At 33.0% G+C, this 17,847-nt stretch overlaps 2 protein-coding genes across 2 annotated transcripts; both read right to left on the reverse strand.

The window, feature by feature from the left end:
* Positions 1–7,224: 7,224 nt before the first annotated feature.
* Positions 7,225–10,798, reverse strand: LOC123906658 (alkane hydroxylase MAH1-like). Its single transcript, XM_045956613.1, has 2 exons — positions 10,495–10,798; positions 7,225–9,089 (listed from the first exon to the last, which is right to left on the reverse strand). Exon 2 carries the CDS (start codon positions 8,992–8,994, stop codon positions 7,444–7,446), a length of 1,551 nt encoding a protein of 516 aa, XP_045812569.1. The 5' UTR covers positions 8,995–9,089; positions 10,495–10,798; the 3' UTR covers positions 7,225–7,443.
* Positions 10,799–12,871: 2,073 nt separating this feature from the next.
* On the reverse strand, positions 12,872–15,022 carry LOC123904063 (DNA-directed RNA polymerases II, IV and V subunit 11-like). Its single transcript, XM_045953758.1, has 5 exons — positions 14,943–15,022; positions 14,739–14,828; positions 14,535–14,598; positions 13,371–13,466; positions 12,872–13,141 (listed from the first exon to the last, which is right to left on the reverse strand). Exons 1-5 carry the CDS (start codon positions 14,993–14,995, stop codon positions 13,109–13,111), a joined length of 336 nt encoding a protein of 111 aa, XP_045809714.1. The 5' UTR covers positions 14,996–15,022; the 3' UTR covers positions 12,872–13,108.
* Positions 15,023–17,847: the final 2,825 nt, after the last annotated feature.

Genomic DNA, 17,847 nt, shown 5'->3' on the forward strand with positions numbered 1-17,847 from the left:
ATTATGTCTACTCGTACTACCCCACGTACCTAATTCTTTAAGAGTGCGTACCGCGTACCCGAGTGAACCGTGGGACTACACTCAACACTCAACCATAATAAAGCTTGGTTGAAGCTTTAACATCCATACAATTACCCCAAACAAATACTTGAAAGATCCACATTTGCAGCATTCCAGTGCAAAGCTTACACTTGTACTAAAAGCCTCTTTTACTAAATAAACTAAACTACTCTAAATGGGAGCAAGGGCACAGACAGAGGATATATTGATCAAAAACTTCAAACAGACAACTCTAAGAGGTAGTAGCAGCTACTAGATATTGTAAAACTGCATGGACGGCGTTTCAAAAGAGAACAATGAAACAATAAACACCAGGACAAAGTAAGAAAATCATCAAGAAGAAACTAAGGACATCTCAAAAATATCCTCGCGACAGATTCCAAAATATCTAAGGATAGAGAGGATCTCCTGCCTACACACAACAAACTAAGGATATCTCAAGATGCAGCTCGAAGTTCTCTGATAAGGATATGTCAAGATGGCTTTGTGACTCAAATGAGCACTTACATTAAACTCGTAGAATCTCTATGTAGATTCAATAATGTGGAAGAAGCATTGGTTTTGAAATCTGAGATGACAAAAAAGAATATGAAACTCAATCTCACTCCCTATAAAGCTATCATAAGCTGCTTGTGTAGAATAAAAAGGACTTTAGAAGCTGAAAGCTCATTCGAAAACTCAATCTCACTCCCTATAAAGCGATCATAAGCTGCTTGTGTAGAATAAAGGACTTTGTTCCAAATGGTTTGACATGCAAGTATGTGATCCAAGGGTTGCAGAAAGATATGAAGCTCTATGATGATATATTGGACCACAGCATGCTTGAAGCCTAAGTTGTCCCAAATTAGGATTGTGTCCAACAACTCACCTTACTTTCCGAAGGTGGCCGACCTGACGGTATGATAAGTATGTAAGCAAGCAACACACACTTAAAAGATAGCTGTTAAGGGATCAGAAGATATAAGCTGCAAAATACTCTACCGAGCATTCCATAATGCAGAGATACGCTAAGATATCCTAACAAAATATAGAGATACGCTAAGAATCTAAGATACACAAACTGACTTTAAGGGTATGTTGATTAATTAGAGTTTCATATCATGAGAAGGAATGGCATTAATACAGGAAACAAGGTGACAACAGAATGCGATGGCAGAGTGGTGATTGTGCCTGACTTTTGTTTTATTCTTAATATGGTTATATGTAGAGGATGAACTATCAATATTGGGACTTAAAAAATGCAGCGTATGCACTAATTGATACGTATGGTTACCTGACACTAACCTAATCACATTACTTAGTAAAAGAAAAATGAACCAAATATCCAAAATATCATGAATGTCTAAACCAACTATCATCAACTAAAATTAAAGGAAAAATAAGCAATTAAGTTTTACTTGTTTCTCAAGTTTGTTCAACAAAAGCTATTTAGCGTATCACTAGACATAAGCTCTGCATTCAAGATTCCAGACCCCTATCATTCCACTATCACATAGGAGTAAGTCAGAAGAAGGACCAATATTACTGTAAAGCTTAACAGTTATGCAGATAAGCCTATAACTGTGGGATCTACAATTTAACAGAAGCTATTAAAGGTTAACTATCAAAAGCAAAAGCTAAAAATATGAGGCTTAAATACTCAAGGAAAAAAATCACAATAATAATAATAAGTAATATGAACAATAATCTTAAGAGATAATCAATACTATTACTATGATTAGAGACTAACCTTAGTTTTTGAAATTTTGAGTCACAAAACCACAACCATAATAATAAGTAATATGAAGAATAATCCTAAGAGATAACCAATAATATAGTATACTATGATTAGAGAGTAACCATAGCTTTTGAAATTTTGAGTCACAAAACCACAACATTAATTGATTAATTATAAACTACTTAAATTATAAACCTACTGTAAAATTGAAAAATGTATAAGCACCGAGACAGATTAACATCATAAATTAGTAAACTTTACAAAATTAATTGATTAATTACCCTAATCTAGTAAAATTGAAGAATCTTACTAATTATTTTTTTTTTTTTTGGTGAATGAAGAATCTTAATCGATTAATTACCCTAATCTAGTAAAATTGAAGAATCAAATGCATTCACAAGTAACAATGATAAGATACAGAAAGATTAAAGATAAAGAGAAATACAGAAAAAACAATGATGATGAATTTGATTACTCTGTAGTATGTATGTTTTCTACAGAAAAAACAAGATTAAAGGGAAAGAAAATATAAAGGGAGGGGGTGGGTTAGGGTTACCGTTACAGTGAGGAAAAAGTAAGAGTAGCTAGGGGCATGCATGGTGTAAAAAGAAGAAAAAAATGAGGGTGATTGTTTATTCATTCTACTCATCCGATCAAGATCACACATAATTCTTCAGGTACCATTCTTCTTAGCGGAGGTTCACTGGATTAGCAGGAGGACCAAGAAGAGGTTCTTGAGTCTCAGAACGGAGATGAGGATGTTTCGTAAGAATCTCATAACACATACCATACTTGAGAAACCCCATCACATATCCGGTGAGAGGAATCCACACATATTTTGCTACGATAAAACTGAAAGGATTAACAAAATACGTGATCAAGATTGATGTTACGGTAATGGCCATGATTAGAGAGAAATATCCCAATGCGATACCTTCCCCTGGTAGTGGTATCATCATGATGAAAGAAAGACCGAAACCCAGCTCGATAACAAGAAACAATGTGTAGACCACATAGCGGCCTTCCCCAAATAGCTGAATGAGGCCATGATGCATAGCGAGATAAGCTCCAAGCACAAGAAGATGAAGAACTGAAAATCCGATCAAATAATACAACTTTTTCTTGTTTGGTGGTGGTGGCGCCATGATGAGAGAGAGAGAGAGAGGAGTAGATTACTAGAATTTGGGTTTGAGTATTCGGAAGGAAGGAGGTGGAGAAGGTTTCAGAGGAGAAAGTGAATTTCTTTTTTTTTTATAATGAATGAATGATATTGGGAGGGACGCGCCACTTCTTCAATCCTTTTAATACTCCCTTTCTTTCTTTCTTTCTTTCTTTCATATTATTTATTTAAATTTAAAATAAGAAAGAAAAACAAAACTTTCTTTCTTTCTTTTTTTTTTTTTTGAAAAACAAAACACTTTTATCACTTAAATGACTTTCAATGTGACATTTTGCAGCTTCATTGTGACTTTCTTTTTAATCTCATGGTTAAAGTTAAACACTTTTATCACTTAAATGACTTTCAATGTGACATTTTGCAGCTTCAAATGACTTTCAATGGCTTTGTGCCTCAAACAAGCACTTACATTAAACTAGTAGAGTCTCTATGTAGATTCAATTATGTGGAAGAAGCATTGGTTTTGAAATATGAGATGACAAAAAAGAATATGAAACTCAATCTCACTGCCTATTAAGCTATCATAAGCTGCTTGTGTAGAGTAAAAAGGACTTTAGAAGCTGAGAGCTTGTTGGAGGAAATGGTTAGTTTAGGTATTCTGCCTGATGCAGAAATAAAGAGGGCATTTATAAATGGTTATTGTGAAGAAAATGATGTTGGTGAAGCTGTGTCATTATAAATTCTTTGCCAAGGAGTTTCAAGTTTACGACACAGAAAGCTACAATTCAATTGTTAAAGTCTTTTGTGAGGTTGGTAATGTGGCTGAGTTGATGGAGCTTCAAGATAAGCTTGTCAAAATAGGGTTTGTTCCAAATGGTTTGACATGCAAGTATGTGATCCAAGGGTTGCAGAAAGATATGGAACTCTATGATCATATATTGGACTGCAGCATGCTTGAAGCCTAAGTTGTCCTAAACTAGGATCGTGTCCAACAACTCACCTTACTTTCCGAAGGTGGCCAACCTGACGGTATGATAAGTATGTAAGCAAGCACTTGGAGAACTCTCACTTAAAAGATAGCTGTTAAGGGATCAAAAGATTTAAGCCGCAAAATACTCTACCGAGCATTCCATAATGCAGAGATACACTAAGATAACCTAACATAATACCGAGATACAGTAAGATACACAAACTGACTTTCAGGGTATTTTGGTTAATTTGGGGTGTAATCAGGTTTTTTTGGGGTGTGATTAGAAAAAATCTTAACTTAGTCTCTTTATTTTTCTTGACTATTAAAGTGACTTAGTTTTTTTAATAAAAAAAAAAAGTCTAGTGTTCCGTGAGTTTAGTTCAATCGGTAGATGCATTGTAATTTATATGTAGAATTCAACTAATTCACAAAGATGAATTTTGTGTTACTAGACTACTTATACAAGTGTTTATATTATATCAAGAAATAAACCAAATTAGCTCTCCCAAAAACTTCCCTAATAAATATTTTCATTTAATATTTGTTAATAAAAATGATTCTAGAGGTAGATATATTGCACTTGAGCTTTTCGATTTGACATGAAAAGACCATCTAACAAAGTAGGTTCAAGGACTGCAATGAAAACTTAGGACTGGCTACCTTGTTAGCCAGTAGCCTTGCAGACTTTTCATTAAAGGTTAGGCTAACTGATGGTCAACTAACTTCATATCAATCATATGTACCTTGTTATTATGGTACAAAACTTAAGTAGTGGACTGATCCCTCAAAAGATACTCAATGATGGCAGTTGTAGCAAGCAACGGTGAGCTCGCGACCATTTTTGGCAAGCTATTGGGTTGCATGGTGCTGCGCATGACAGAAAAAATGTTGTGTCTGGGGAGTTTGAAGGTACATGAAGTGTTGCACTAATTGAGGATAAACTATCAATATTGGGACTTAAAAAATGCAGCGTATGCACTAATTGATACATATGGTTACCTGACACTAACCTAATCACATTACTTAGTAAAAGAAAAATGAACCAAATATCCAAAATATCATGAATGTCTAAACCAACCTTTCATCAACTAAAATTAAAGGAAAAATAAGCAATTAAGTTTTACTTGTTTCTCAAGTTTGTTCAACTGGCGTTTGAACTCGTTACACTTTTGGTCCAGCATTTCCTGCTTCCAATGACCGGCTTTGATGGATCAGAAGGTGAGGATCCTTCAAATATAGTCCTCGAAGCATCAGGTTGATAGATATCTTTTCTCCTATCAGTTACAATTACACCATTGCCATTTGTATCAAAATCTGTGCCTTCAAAGATGCATCAAAGGCTCTTGGGATAGTATCAGAAGGCGAGGAACCTACTAATTCATCATTATCTTCCTTTGATTGATTATCAGGAAAATGAAAATACTCATTGTTGGGTTAGATTTTTCTTTAGTGTCAAATCTATTTTTTGAACTACCAACTCTGCCCCATACAGATGAACTGGCACCCTGTAAACTGACAGAAGTTCTGGTAACTTCAACTGACCAAAAGCTATTTAGCATATATCACTAGACATAAGCTCGGCATCATCAATCTTTGATGACTGCATATTTAGGAGCACGATTGAAGATTCCAGACCCCTATCATTCCACAGAGGTTGATCTGGATCATAAAGATCAGCTTCACCATCACATAAGCAGAAGGACAAATATCAAAGTTTAACAGTTATGCATAAGCTATAAGCCTATAACTGTGGGCTGAGGCTCTACAATTTAACAGAAGCAAATATGAGGCTTAACTATATATCAAGAGCAAGCAAAAGCTAAAACATGAGGCTTAAAATCACAATAATAGCATTAGTAAGTAATGAACTATAATCCTAAGAGATAATCGCTTGTTCAAAAAAAAAAAATAAATAAATCCTGAGATAATCAAAGATACACTTCTAACCATAGTTTTTGAAATTTGGAGTCACAAAACCACAAATTAAAAATCAAAAGCGTTCATAACTTGAAAACAAAGTCATTTATGAGAGGAGGATGCATGATTGTTCTTCTTAGTTCGAGGAGGAAGACGATGGATCTGAATGGGAAGAGGAAGAGTTGAGGGTTTGAATGAATTTTGAAATAAAGTGACGAGGAATATCATTCTTAATGCATCCTATCATATAACCGGCGAGTGGAAGCCAGATAAACTCTGCTCCATTTAAGATAAAGGGACAATCAAAGTATGCCGCCAACGTTATTGACATTAGGCCATTTGCAATGACTGTATAGGCGTAATCCAGTGCCAACTTTTCATCTGGCCGTGGCATATCTGCAATTAAATAGAAGCTGAAGCACAACAACTCAGACATAACAAACAACATGTCCAGCACATAGTGGCTTTGCTTTAATATATCTGGCTCAGTATGCAACCAGAAGTAGAAACTTATGAATAACAGATGTAATACAGAGAATGCAAGCCAGGAAGCACGCATCGTCTCGTATGTTGTTGGTGGTGGATCCATGATGAGCGTGCGTGCGTGCGTTGGACAAGATATATATGAATGAATGAATTAGGGTACATTTATTCCTTCCTTTATAAATGGAATATTATTAAATGGAAGCCACAATAATAGTAGCATCGGTTAGGTTCCTCAAATCCAAACCAATCCAAATAAAAATCAAAAATCGATAAAAAAAAAACCGAAAACCACAAAAAATCGAAGTTTTTTCGATGTGTTTGGATATTTTTTTGTGAAAACCGTTTGTATTAGCTTATTTTTGAGCTTATACAAACAACTTGTGCAATATAAGTTTTAAGTTATTTATAAGGTGAAAATTGTATATTTATAAACTACCTTGACAAACTTATAATAATACATAAAAATTGCATAAGTTGTTTGCATAAATTCAAAAATAAGTTAATTCAAACGAGCCACTAGTCTAAAGAGGCAATTTTATAAGCAAAGAGTTGTATTATTAAGGGAGTGGGAGTGCTTCAACTCTTACAAATACAAGAGAGCATCAATTGCCTTCTAAACAAGTTAGAGGATTAGTGCAACAATTATAAAAAATATAACAAGAATTGTGTCCTTTCCCATTGATAAATCATCCTCAAGAGAAATTCTTGATTTTTGTTTCTTAAGGTTGGTGAGAAAAGGTTGAAGAGGTAAAATTAGCTACCAAGGTTCGACGAGTTGTTGAGTAATGATTAGCGTTGAACTTGATAGAGAAGATCATAGTTGGATCCCCACAACTGCGATTGAGAAAGGACTGGAACATGCCAATTACCACCTATCTCCATGAGAACTAAACTTCGTTCCTAAAAATTACAAAATCAAACTTTTACTATTAAACTTATACATCATGAACCAATCCATATGGAAATAAGTAACGCAAAAGATTATGCTTACTCCACTTTATTTAAATTAATAATTTTGGATAAATATATTTCATACAACTTTTGACTTTACATAATAGCTAAGTAGTACTATATATTATTTAGTTATTTAGTAAAATCATACAAGACACCACAATTTTCACATGTGTGCCATTACATGAGAAATATTTGAAATTACTACCTACTCGTTCCATCAAATTAAATTTCCCTTTTGGTTATCTTAACCTTGAGACCATGTTTCATGAGAAGTACAATTGAAAGGTTGGGAGCGACTTGATTAACATCCACAACATGAACACCATAGTTCCACAAAACAGAAGCAGCTATCATCTTAATTTGAATGAAAGCCAAATCTCTTCCCAAACAAGTCCTAGGTCCAGCATTAAAACTAAAGAATTTGTAAGACGGTGCATAAACAATACCTCCTCTCTCAGAAATCCACCTCTCTGGCTTGAACTCCAAGTAATCTTCTCCCCAAATATTTGCATCCCTTCCCATTGCATACAAAGAAAACAATATCACTGTATTTGGATTAACATGATGACCACTTGGAAGTATATCGGGTGTAACGGCTTCCTTTCTCTCGAAAGGTATAGGTGGAAAAAGCCTTAATGCCTCACATATAGCACCATGAAGATAAACTAGTTTTTTCACTTCATCAACACTTAACATCCAAGGCTTCTCTTTGTGTCCAAAATTTTCTTTTATCTCTTCAAGAATCTTTGCTTCCACTAAAGGGTGCGTTGCGACGAGATAAAATAACCATGTAAGCGCCGAAGTTATAGTATCTCTCCCCGCTACAAAAAGATTGAATACAGCATCTCTTAGAAACTTGTCATCACTTGATTCGCTATCCTTATTTTTTTGCTCTTCTCTAATCAACGCCGTTAGCAAATCAACATGATGAGTTTCATCACTTTCAGCATTGATTTCATTATTTTTACAATGTTTCGTAAGTTCTTCGCGTTTTGAAGCTATACATGAAAATAGGAAGTGATCAAATATTTTGCATGCCTTGGTCATTTTTTTCTCTTCACCGATTTGAAGCCAGCTTTGCAACCTCCAAACAAAAGCCGGAACGGTGTGTCTATAAAAGATGGATTCTTCAGCTTGGTTAAAAGCCTTCTCGGCCGCAACTTCGGGAAAATCAATGGAAAGACAATTAGGATCATGTCCAAGGATTATCAAACAAATGTTATCAAATGTGAAACGATTGAAGACATCTTGTAAATCGACCACTGACCCTTTTTGTTGTTGAACATGATTCAATAAAGGAATCAATGATTTCTCAACTTTGTTGTGAATGATTTTTTCTTGAAAAGCTTCAAAGCTTCTTTGTTTGAAGAGAAATTGGAGAATCATCCTATTATATTTCCATTTATGCGAATCAGTAGTGAAAATTCCTTCGCCAAACGGTTCAAACATTTCACGAAACAAATCACCTTTCACAAAGTTGTCAAATCTCTTGCTCATGATATGGTGAACATTGATTGGATCGGATGTGATTACACCCACCATTTTGGTAAACCATGGTCCTATGAACTCAATTGTGCCACCTTTTGATTTCAACAATATAGCTGAATATTCATGGATGTGTGATATGTTCCAAAGGAATTGAGGTAACATACCAATAAAAGGCCAATTTGTGAAGGCAGGGGTTTTCAAGGATTTTGTTTGGTGAGAAGCATATAAGAATAAGGTGAGGATGAATGTGACAGCCACAGCTAGGGATATTGTTAGCATGACCATTTTGTGAAAAATTTGAATGTCAATATGAGATTGAGTGATATTGATATCCCAAACTCCCAATGTGTCCTTCTGTATATAATGGCATTCCTCAAATGCTACAATTTGATGATGAAACAAGTTATGAATGTGGTAACAAATGCTGATATCATGATGTGCATATATAGTAGTCAAACAACACTTAATTGGGAAATTTTTATTTTATTTTAAATAAAGTAATATTGTTTTGAAAATGTAAATTTTTAATGATTCATTTCTGCCAAAAAATCTTTAATGATGAATTTTTTTTTTATATAATCTTAAAAAATCTAAAAAATCAAATTTTGATAATTTAATATTATAATGTTCTAATATATATATACCCATTATATATCAATTACGTAATATATTGACCTTAATTAAAAAGGACAACAATTTATAAATCTCGACTGAGCAAATAAAATAAGTTTACAAATTTGTTACTTTTTTTGAATAATATGATATATTAATTTATAAGATGAGATCGTAATTAATGGAATTATAACAATTTTTTTATGATTATGGAAATTTGTTTACATTGAATAAATTATAAAATAAACTATTTAATATGAGAGTAAAAATTAATTTAGAAAAGTATATAATAATAATCATCTTAAGTTTCTTAGTTTATATGTTAGACTCAATATGGGAAAAATAGAGTAAGTATCGTTAAACTATTGGATCGATAAGTTCATATAATATATTGGTTAAATTGTATTTTGGTCCTTTAATTTTTACAAACATGCGATTTTGGCCTCTTAACTTTCATAATAACACTATTGTAAAAAAAAACACTTTCATAATAATACTTGTGACCCTCTAACTTTCACAAACTTGAAATTTGACCCCCTAACTTTAGCACATTTTGCAAGAGGATGACACCTTATTGATTTTGACCAAATCAATACACATGTGGCAAGTAACTCACATGTTACGTTACGTCAGCATGTATTGTCAGGTGGACAATGAGGTAAATAAATCAGACATGTGAGAAAATATCAATAAATAAATTATTTATTAATTTTCTTAATTTATATGTTAGAAGAAATGTAATTTATATATCAGATGGTGTAGGTATTTTTTAAAAATAAAATAAAAATGCTTTTTAAGACAAATGGGGCAAGTATTGTAAACTATTGGGTCGATAAGTTTATACTAAATTTAATGTTTGAATATATTAAATTTTTAATCTCTATATAGAATTGAGTTTTAGTCCACAAATTTTAGTTTAATTGGTTCTATGGGACCAAGGCAAGGGTAAGGGTGGATATCAACTATATTTGACCGTAATTGTACATTAAATTACGACGCAGCTGTAACTGTTACCACAGTAACTATTTAAGATCCTACTAGTACTAATAAACTAGACAAATGCAATTCCATGCACAACAAAGAAAAGGATCGATGTCACTTGAATGAAAGAGACATGTAATCACACATAGCACAAGTTTCATTCGATTAATGAAGCACAAAAGCAAGATTTACCTGGTTGCTTCACTTTGTTGCATGCTGGCACAATAGCTTGAATTCAATCCATCTCTCTATGCATGTTTATATTGATTACTTTGTAAATGGTAATGACCTTTGCAAAATTTCTGTTTTTGTTTCTTTATATAAGTCTAAGGTGTGTTTTTCAAATAATTTATCATTTCGTGCACACACCAAAAAGCTAAAAATAGATGGATACTTATGAAACACAATGACACATTTGATAAAAGTTAAGAGGATACTTGCGTTTATACACCAAAAAAAGATAAAAGTAAGTGGATACTTGCATAACACATTTGATACCAAAGTGTTATCATATCTCAATATATATAGGAATAATGGGAAGATATAATCAAATTAGACATGCTTTACAAACCTGGTTATTCGAGGGATTTTATCTGCGGCAACCCATCATTGTATTTTTGGTTGCGGAGAGGTTGAGTCGGTTCATCACTTATTCCTTTCTTGCAGCACTTCTGGTGCCCTTTGGCCTCTTGTCAGCTTCGGCGGGTGGTCGCGCACGACGTTCCTTCATGCAACTCATCTGGCTTGCTTGTGTATGGGTTGTGTGGACTGAAAGAAACCACAGATTGTTCAGAGGTTCAGCAAACTTAGTGCATCATATGTTGGACAAGATCAAGACATTTCCTTATAGGTGGTTGAAAGCGACGAGTAGTACTTTAACTTTGAACTGTCATGTTTGGTGGTCTAGTCCTATGCTTTGCTTGAGCCTTGTATAGTTTCTTTTGGTTCTTGTTTTTCGACTCTTTGTAACCTTACTTAGTCTCTTTTGGCACGTCTTGTGCTGAAAAAAATTTTGTTTATATATATATCATTTTGGCTAGTTGAAAAAATAATTAGACATACTTTATTTTTTATATTTTATTTTAGGAAATTTATCCTTTTCTTTTATGAACGACATGTTGCTTTATTTATGAAGTTGTTGACTTTTTTTTTTTTTATGTATGAAACAAACGGCATCACCATCTTCAACTAATTTTCAAATTATTCTTCTTTGTGAATAATGAGCAATATTACTTTAATTTGTGGCTAGCGTTGTTTAAAGGTTGGTATGTTGATATCACTCAAGTGAATTTTGATTTTACTCAAGATTAATGATAGCAACAAGCATATAATATAACACATACATTTTTAACGCACTCTATTTTATTTGTTATTTAATTAGTTTTACTAATTTTATATGGGACCTGTGTGAAATTTCTTTATCTTGCATTGGTTTTTCTTTTTTTTAGATAGCAAGTCATGATAATAAATATTAAATTTCACAAACTCAACTGACAACTTCAAAAAAATATATTGGCTAGATCAATTTTACAATTTTTCATCAATTGTAAAATCCTTTGATACTCCAAAGGTTAAATTCCCCTTAATTATTGGAATTGGACTCCCCTTATTGAACCTTATTGAAGTTTTCATAGATAGTTCACAAATTCTAGCTCAATTGGTAGAAATATCGAAATTGTTAGTGTTGGATAACATGACCGGGGTTCGAACCCAGTCACTCCATTTTATATGTGTGAGTTTCCAATAGCGCCATTTCATCTATAAAAAAAAAAAAAAAAATCTAATGGTGACAAATTTGTGTAGTATACATGAGGTCTTAGTTTCGATCCTCATTAGCTCCTTTGTAAAAAACTATGACTTTTTTACCCTTCAATCTTAATTGAATGACACCGATGTCCCAAGCAAGGATGCACAGAATCCAAATGTTTTTGCAGCAAACACAAGTAAGATATCAAGTCCACATAAACTTAACTCAATTGATAGGGACATTGCATTTTATATGTAGAAGCCGAAGTTCGAACTCCGAACATTCAACTTATTCACCTTAAAAGGTGGAATTCTAGTCACTAACCTACTTAACAAACAACTTAACAAACAATTCAGGACCGCTCAGTGTGGGAACAGTATTCATCGGTGGAAAATATGAGAAGAGGAGCACTTGCTTATGATGGTTGTGTAGCAAAGCATCCGTGAGTACGTAATACTCCCTACCGCTTTAATTATAAGCAAATTTTCACTTTTTAGATTCATTAGATAACTAATGTATATGATCTATAATTAAGGTCAGATACATTAGTTATTCAATGAATCTAGAAAACGAAAATTTGCTTATAATTAAGGCAGGAGGGAGTAGTACTAAGTAATAACATTTCTGGAAGTTACCATATCAATGGAGAAACATCTCAAGTTGAGAAATATTCATTGGTCATTGTCCTTTTTAGCCACCTGTGTTTGGTTTGGTTTGGTTTGGTTTGGTCCGTCGCAAACTAACACATGCATTACAGGTTTACTTACAACCAGACACCTTCAGCTGAGTATACTATGGCACAGTAAATAAAAGAGTTCAACATGATGTCCATGATTCACAAGATCCATGTCACAAAATTTACTAGCTGTTCCTATTACAGAATTTGTTAATATAATAACTTTGAAATTGTTCATAATTGTAAAAATTGCTAGTCATCTTTTAACAAGTCTCATAAAACATAAAATATCCTACTTAAATTCCATTTAGCAGGTGTGATCATCTGTCACAATATCTGCAAAGATTTCTTGCACTGCACATATTTTCTATCTTGGCTGTAAATCAATAGTCCTTCGAAAATTTCAACAACTCCGCCTGCAGTTAAAATTTTGAATATGTTACCAATGGTACTCTCGGAAAAAAACAAGCCTAGTTGGGTACTAATAGTGTTGATACTCTCTTTCAAAAAACAAAAAAAAAATAGTGTTGATACTCTACTTGATATCTAAAAGGATGACGAAGATTGTAGACTGAACAAATGATCAAGTTCCTTGTCTAAATCATTACACAAATATATTAAAAAAAAAAAAAATGCTTATAGTACCTCGAAGCCACTCTTCAAATGATCAAGTTCCTTGTCTAGATCATTGATAGACTGGTTATATGCTTGCATTGGTGAAGATTGACTAGTAGTGTGTATCTGCAATAGTAACAATCATAACAGTTTATGGTGAGGAACTCCGAATTCGCAATCACATATAGAGAAAGAAATAAACATGTAACTCCAGTTAGTGGCAGAAAAGAAAGTGAAAACAAAAGATAAAAAAGGCCGGTTCGACAAAAACAATTCTGTCCATTCAGTTTCCTACCCATAATGTATCTGTAACCGGAAGTGAAATTCACGTCAAGCCAGTTTCAACTCAGAAAAATAAAATCAATTAGTGTAATACAAGTGAATCACTATTTTAGTCCTCACAATAGTAACTTATAAGGGTGGAACAATTTGATTATCCAAATTTACGAACAACGAATCAGTCCCCAAAATTTAATATCGCTAATCCATTTAGACGTTATGTCAATCAATTCTAATGAAAAACAGAGACCAACATAAGCCCTTTACAAAAAAGCATCCCCTAAACAACATGTAAGCTAACAAATTTATGAAAACATGTTAATCATAAGCATGTCCTAACTCCTAAATTGATTGACTGCCTTTAATTTAATAGATCAATCTATCATTTCATAAACTTGGGAGACTAAATTGTCATTGTCATACCCCTACAATTTTGAGAAATTTTTTTGAAATCTCAAATATACATCAAGATATAGACTTACCTTAGCCCTCACAAACAGACTCTTGGTATCAGTTTGGATTAATTTACTTGAACAGTTGAACTTATCTACTTGTACAAGCATTAGTGAGATTGTTCGAGAAAGCTTATGAAAACTGCTTATGACATGTTCATAGGCTGTTTTCATAATTTCTTATGAAAAATAGCTTATGCAAATAAATAAACTTTTATATTAATTCATAAGTTCTCATCGGCGAAAATTGTATCTTCATAAGTTGTTTTGCATAAGCTAAAAAACAGCCAATCTAAACGGGACCTACAGCTGATATGAAAATTTATTTCAACTTTCGTTATAGAAATAGCTTATATGCATAAGCAATTATGTTATAATAAACATTTGATTAAATTGTTTCTCCAAACATGGCCTTATTCAAATAACTAATTAACTAGCTAATAACTAACCCTAGCAATAATTAGTACTGAAGAGGATGAGGAAGCTTGTAGCCAGCAAATAACACATTAGGGTCTTTGTGTAGCTGCCTGAAAAATAAACAACAAATAAAAACATTAAGGTGATTCCGACATACCCACTGTGATACCAAACATATCCTAAGGTTGATTTCATTGATTAACAGAAAATGGAAATGTGCAAAAAGAGAAATTAGAATTAGAATACATACATTCTGAGAATGTTACCGATAGTGTGATCCTCTCTTTCAATGGTGAAAGATGCTGCATTTATGATCTTTGTATCCCTCTCATAAGATACCCTTTTCGATCAAAATATTTGTAGAAACCACAAATTCAAAATTAATTAGAAAATTTAATCAATAAAGAGAAAAGGAAAATGATGAATGAATAGAAGGAAGAAGAAGAAGAGAGACTTTTTTGTTCCTTGAGGAACAACGAAACGCTCGTAACGATCAGGGGCATTCATGGAATTTGTCTGTTCTTCTTCTCTGCTTTTTTGGTTTGTTTGCGGTAATAATGGAAACTGCAAATTCAAAAGAAAGCTATATATATAGAATTTAATTTATATGCACCGTCGGTGTAAAGATATTTTGCACATGCGTCCAATAATATACAGACACATCATGTATGGTCATTAAAAACACATGATGTGTCACATTCATTAAATGATGTGGCAACGCGTCATTGGATGTATGTGTAAAAAAAAATTACACCGACGGTGCACAGCAATTAAACTCATATATATACTCCCTCCGGTCCTGCTTATAAGAAGAGATTCACTTTTTTAGATACATTGAAAGTTCAGTGTATCTAGTCTATGTTATTGTCTAGATACATCAAATTTTGAATGTATCTAAAAAATGAATATTTTCTTGTAATTAGGACTAGAGGGAGTATATACTAAGACAAGAGGTGGTTTACTGACTGATGTGTTCTCTTAAGGCCCCCATGAATCTTTTATAACCCCCTTAAATCCAATTTTGCCCTTGCAGAAAAATTCGGTTCGCAGAAACCGGATTTTTTCTAGTACAAATTTAGAGTAAATTTCGGTTTTTAGAAACCGAATTTTTTTTTCAAGGCAAAACCGAATTTTTTTTGCAAGGACAAAATTAGAAATTCAAGGGGGTAAAAGAAACACGGGGGGCCCGAAGAGAATTCATCTTACTGACTCTTACGTGGGCCTAGATTGATACATTTGAGGCCCATTTGAATTATGTTGGGATAAATCATAACGCAAAATAGCATACTCGATACTTTTTGAAAGATATGTTTCGTTCACCTATAGGATAGGATAGTAACTTTTGAACAAATATAATACATTTTTTTCTAAAAATAAAGGAAGCGGTTATGGTGCATAAGCTAATTCCTTATGCACCATGCATAAATAACGCACAAAACCATTCTACAACAAAAATAGTTTTGGATTACAACCTTCTGAAATCATTCCACACATTTAATTTGAAATCATTCCACAGCAAAAATGGTTTTGACATGATTTTAGTTTAAAACTAACTACGAAACAATCTAATGACGTTCAGGGGTTGTTGTGGTTGATTTGGGGGTGGGAAATGGTGCGTTTGGAGATTTGTTAGATTCAATTAAATGGTGGAGATTTGTTTATGCACAATGCATAAGTTTATTCCTTAAGCATAATAACTCTTCCCCATTTTCTTTTATACCAAATGAATATAAAATTATTTTTTTGTTTACAATGATCTGGGGATCGAACGCAAGACCTATATAACATACTACCCAAATCCCTCACCACTAGACCAATTTGAGGGGGGGGGGGGGGGGGGGGGCTGTGAGCATATTAGAGGGCCTAAATAGCGAAAAAAAATTTAAAATTTGTAAGCTAATTTTGCCACCCTAAGAAAAGGTGGAAATAGGCATGGCAACAAAACTCATATCTGTGGGTATCCGCCCAAACCATACCCGCTTTTACGGGAAAAACCCGAGTTGACTAGTTTTGGGTTCGGGTTTGAGTTTTTTCCGATTTCAAAAGATGAGTATAGGGCTGGTAATGAGGACATTGATACCCACCCCGAACCCGTCCCGCTTATACTAAAAATTAGATTTTACCTATTTTACATTAGAAACCCTTAAACAATCTCTTAAATTACATTCATATGTTTATTTTTATATTTAATTTGAGTATTAAACAAAAAAATTTCTCTATTTCTTTTCTTTATTTAAAAAAATATTGTTGAAACAAAATAATTTTGAACATTTAACTTCTTTTTTTTGATAAAAAAATACTAAAATACAATCCAAATTAATGTGGAAAGAGACGTAACAGAGATACCTGAACCCCGTCGGGGATACCCGATCCCCGTTGGGTATGGGTTTGGGGTTATACATTTTATCCTCGCTCAAAATTGTGATGGGTTTAGGGAAACCCGAACTTTATGGGTTTGAGTTTGGGGAGGGCAATATCCGTCCCCGCCCCATTGCAATGCCTAGGTGGAAACATTAGTTGAGGCCGTTATTTTAAGGTCGAGCGAGTTAAAGTTTTGGATCTTATTACTTAAGCTGGTTCATCTTGTTTAACTTGTTGAAATCTAAAATATGTAGTTAAATATAAAATAAAATGAGATAATATAATATGGGTTTGTCTAACATGTGCAATATTGCACATGTTAAAGTAACCAAAAATAGTAACTATTTAATGAAAAACAACAATTATTTATTAAAAAATTAAACATTTAATATGAAATGCACAAGTTTCAATGCAAATTTACTATTTTAAATTTATTAACATGTGCAAAGTTGCACATGATAGAAAAACTCATATAATATAATTTTTTTTATCACAATATTTTTTATAACCTACTTCAAATAATGTTATCTCCACGACTTGTATCTTTAAGTCAACTATGAGACTAATATTCTCGACAACAATGACAAAAAAGAATTTTAATACAAGGTTGGGAAATCTCAATGTCTTCACATAATATTTTCACCTCTCAATTGACTTTTTTTTTCCGTAAAAAGTTAAAGATTAAATTTCTAACTATTTATTTAACGGATCCAATATCCTTACCATTTATCCAATTTTTATTTTAACAAAATACCATTAGTGTAACCAATCGGAAGGGGATTAAAACCACTAAATACCAAAACTGACATTTAAATCAGATTATGCAGTTTAATTAACCAGATACGGTGGTGAAGAAAAAAAATTACCACTAGTGTGCATTTTAAAATCTCAATATCTATTAGTAACATTAAGAAAAACCTGAATGTCTCAACATATATACTTATTTGACATGGACCTCTCATTTTGTTTCTTTTTTATAAGGCCAAGAAATAGAGGGA

This window comes from Trifolium pratense, linkage group LG2 (genome assembly GCF_020283565.1).
Source record: "Trifolium pratense cultivar HEN17-A07 linkage group LG2, ARS_RC_1.1, whole genome shotgun sequence".
NCBI classification, from domain to species: Eukaryota; Viridiplantae; Streptophyta; class Magnoliopsida; order Fabales; family Fabaceae; genus Trifolium; species Trifolium pratense.

What these genes read in the sequence shown, in the direction of transcription:
- LOC123906658 (XM_045956613.1), bottom strand. Translation starts at nt 8,994, where the DNA reads ATGGTCATGCTAACAATATCCCTAGCTGTGGCTGTCACATTCATCCTC.
- LOC123904063 (XM_045953758.1), bottom strand. Translation starts at nt 14,995, where the DNA reads ATGAATGCCCCTGATCGTTACGAGCGTTTCGTTGTTCCTCAAGGAACA. An exon ending in ATCGGTAACATTCTCAGAAT is followed by an intron (nt 14,599 to 14,738) that starts GTATGTATTCTA and finishes TTTATTTTTCAG; the next exon opens with GCAGCTACACAAAGACCCTA. An exon ending in ATTTGAAGAGTGGCTTCGAG is followed by an intron (nt 13,142 to 13,370) that starts GTACTATAAGCA and finishes TTTTAACTGCAG; the next exon opens with GCGGAGTTGTTGAAATTTTC.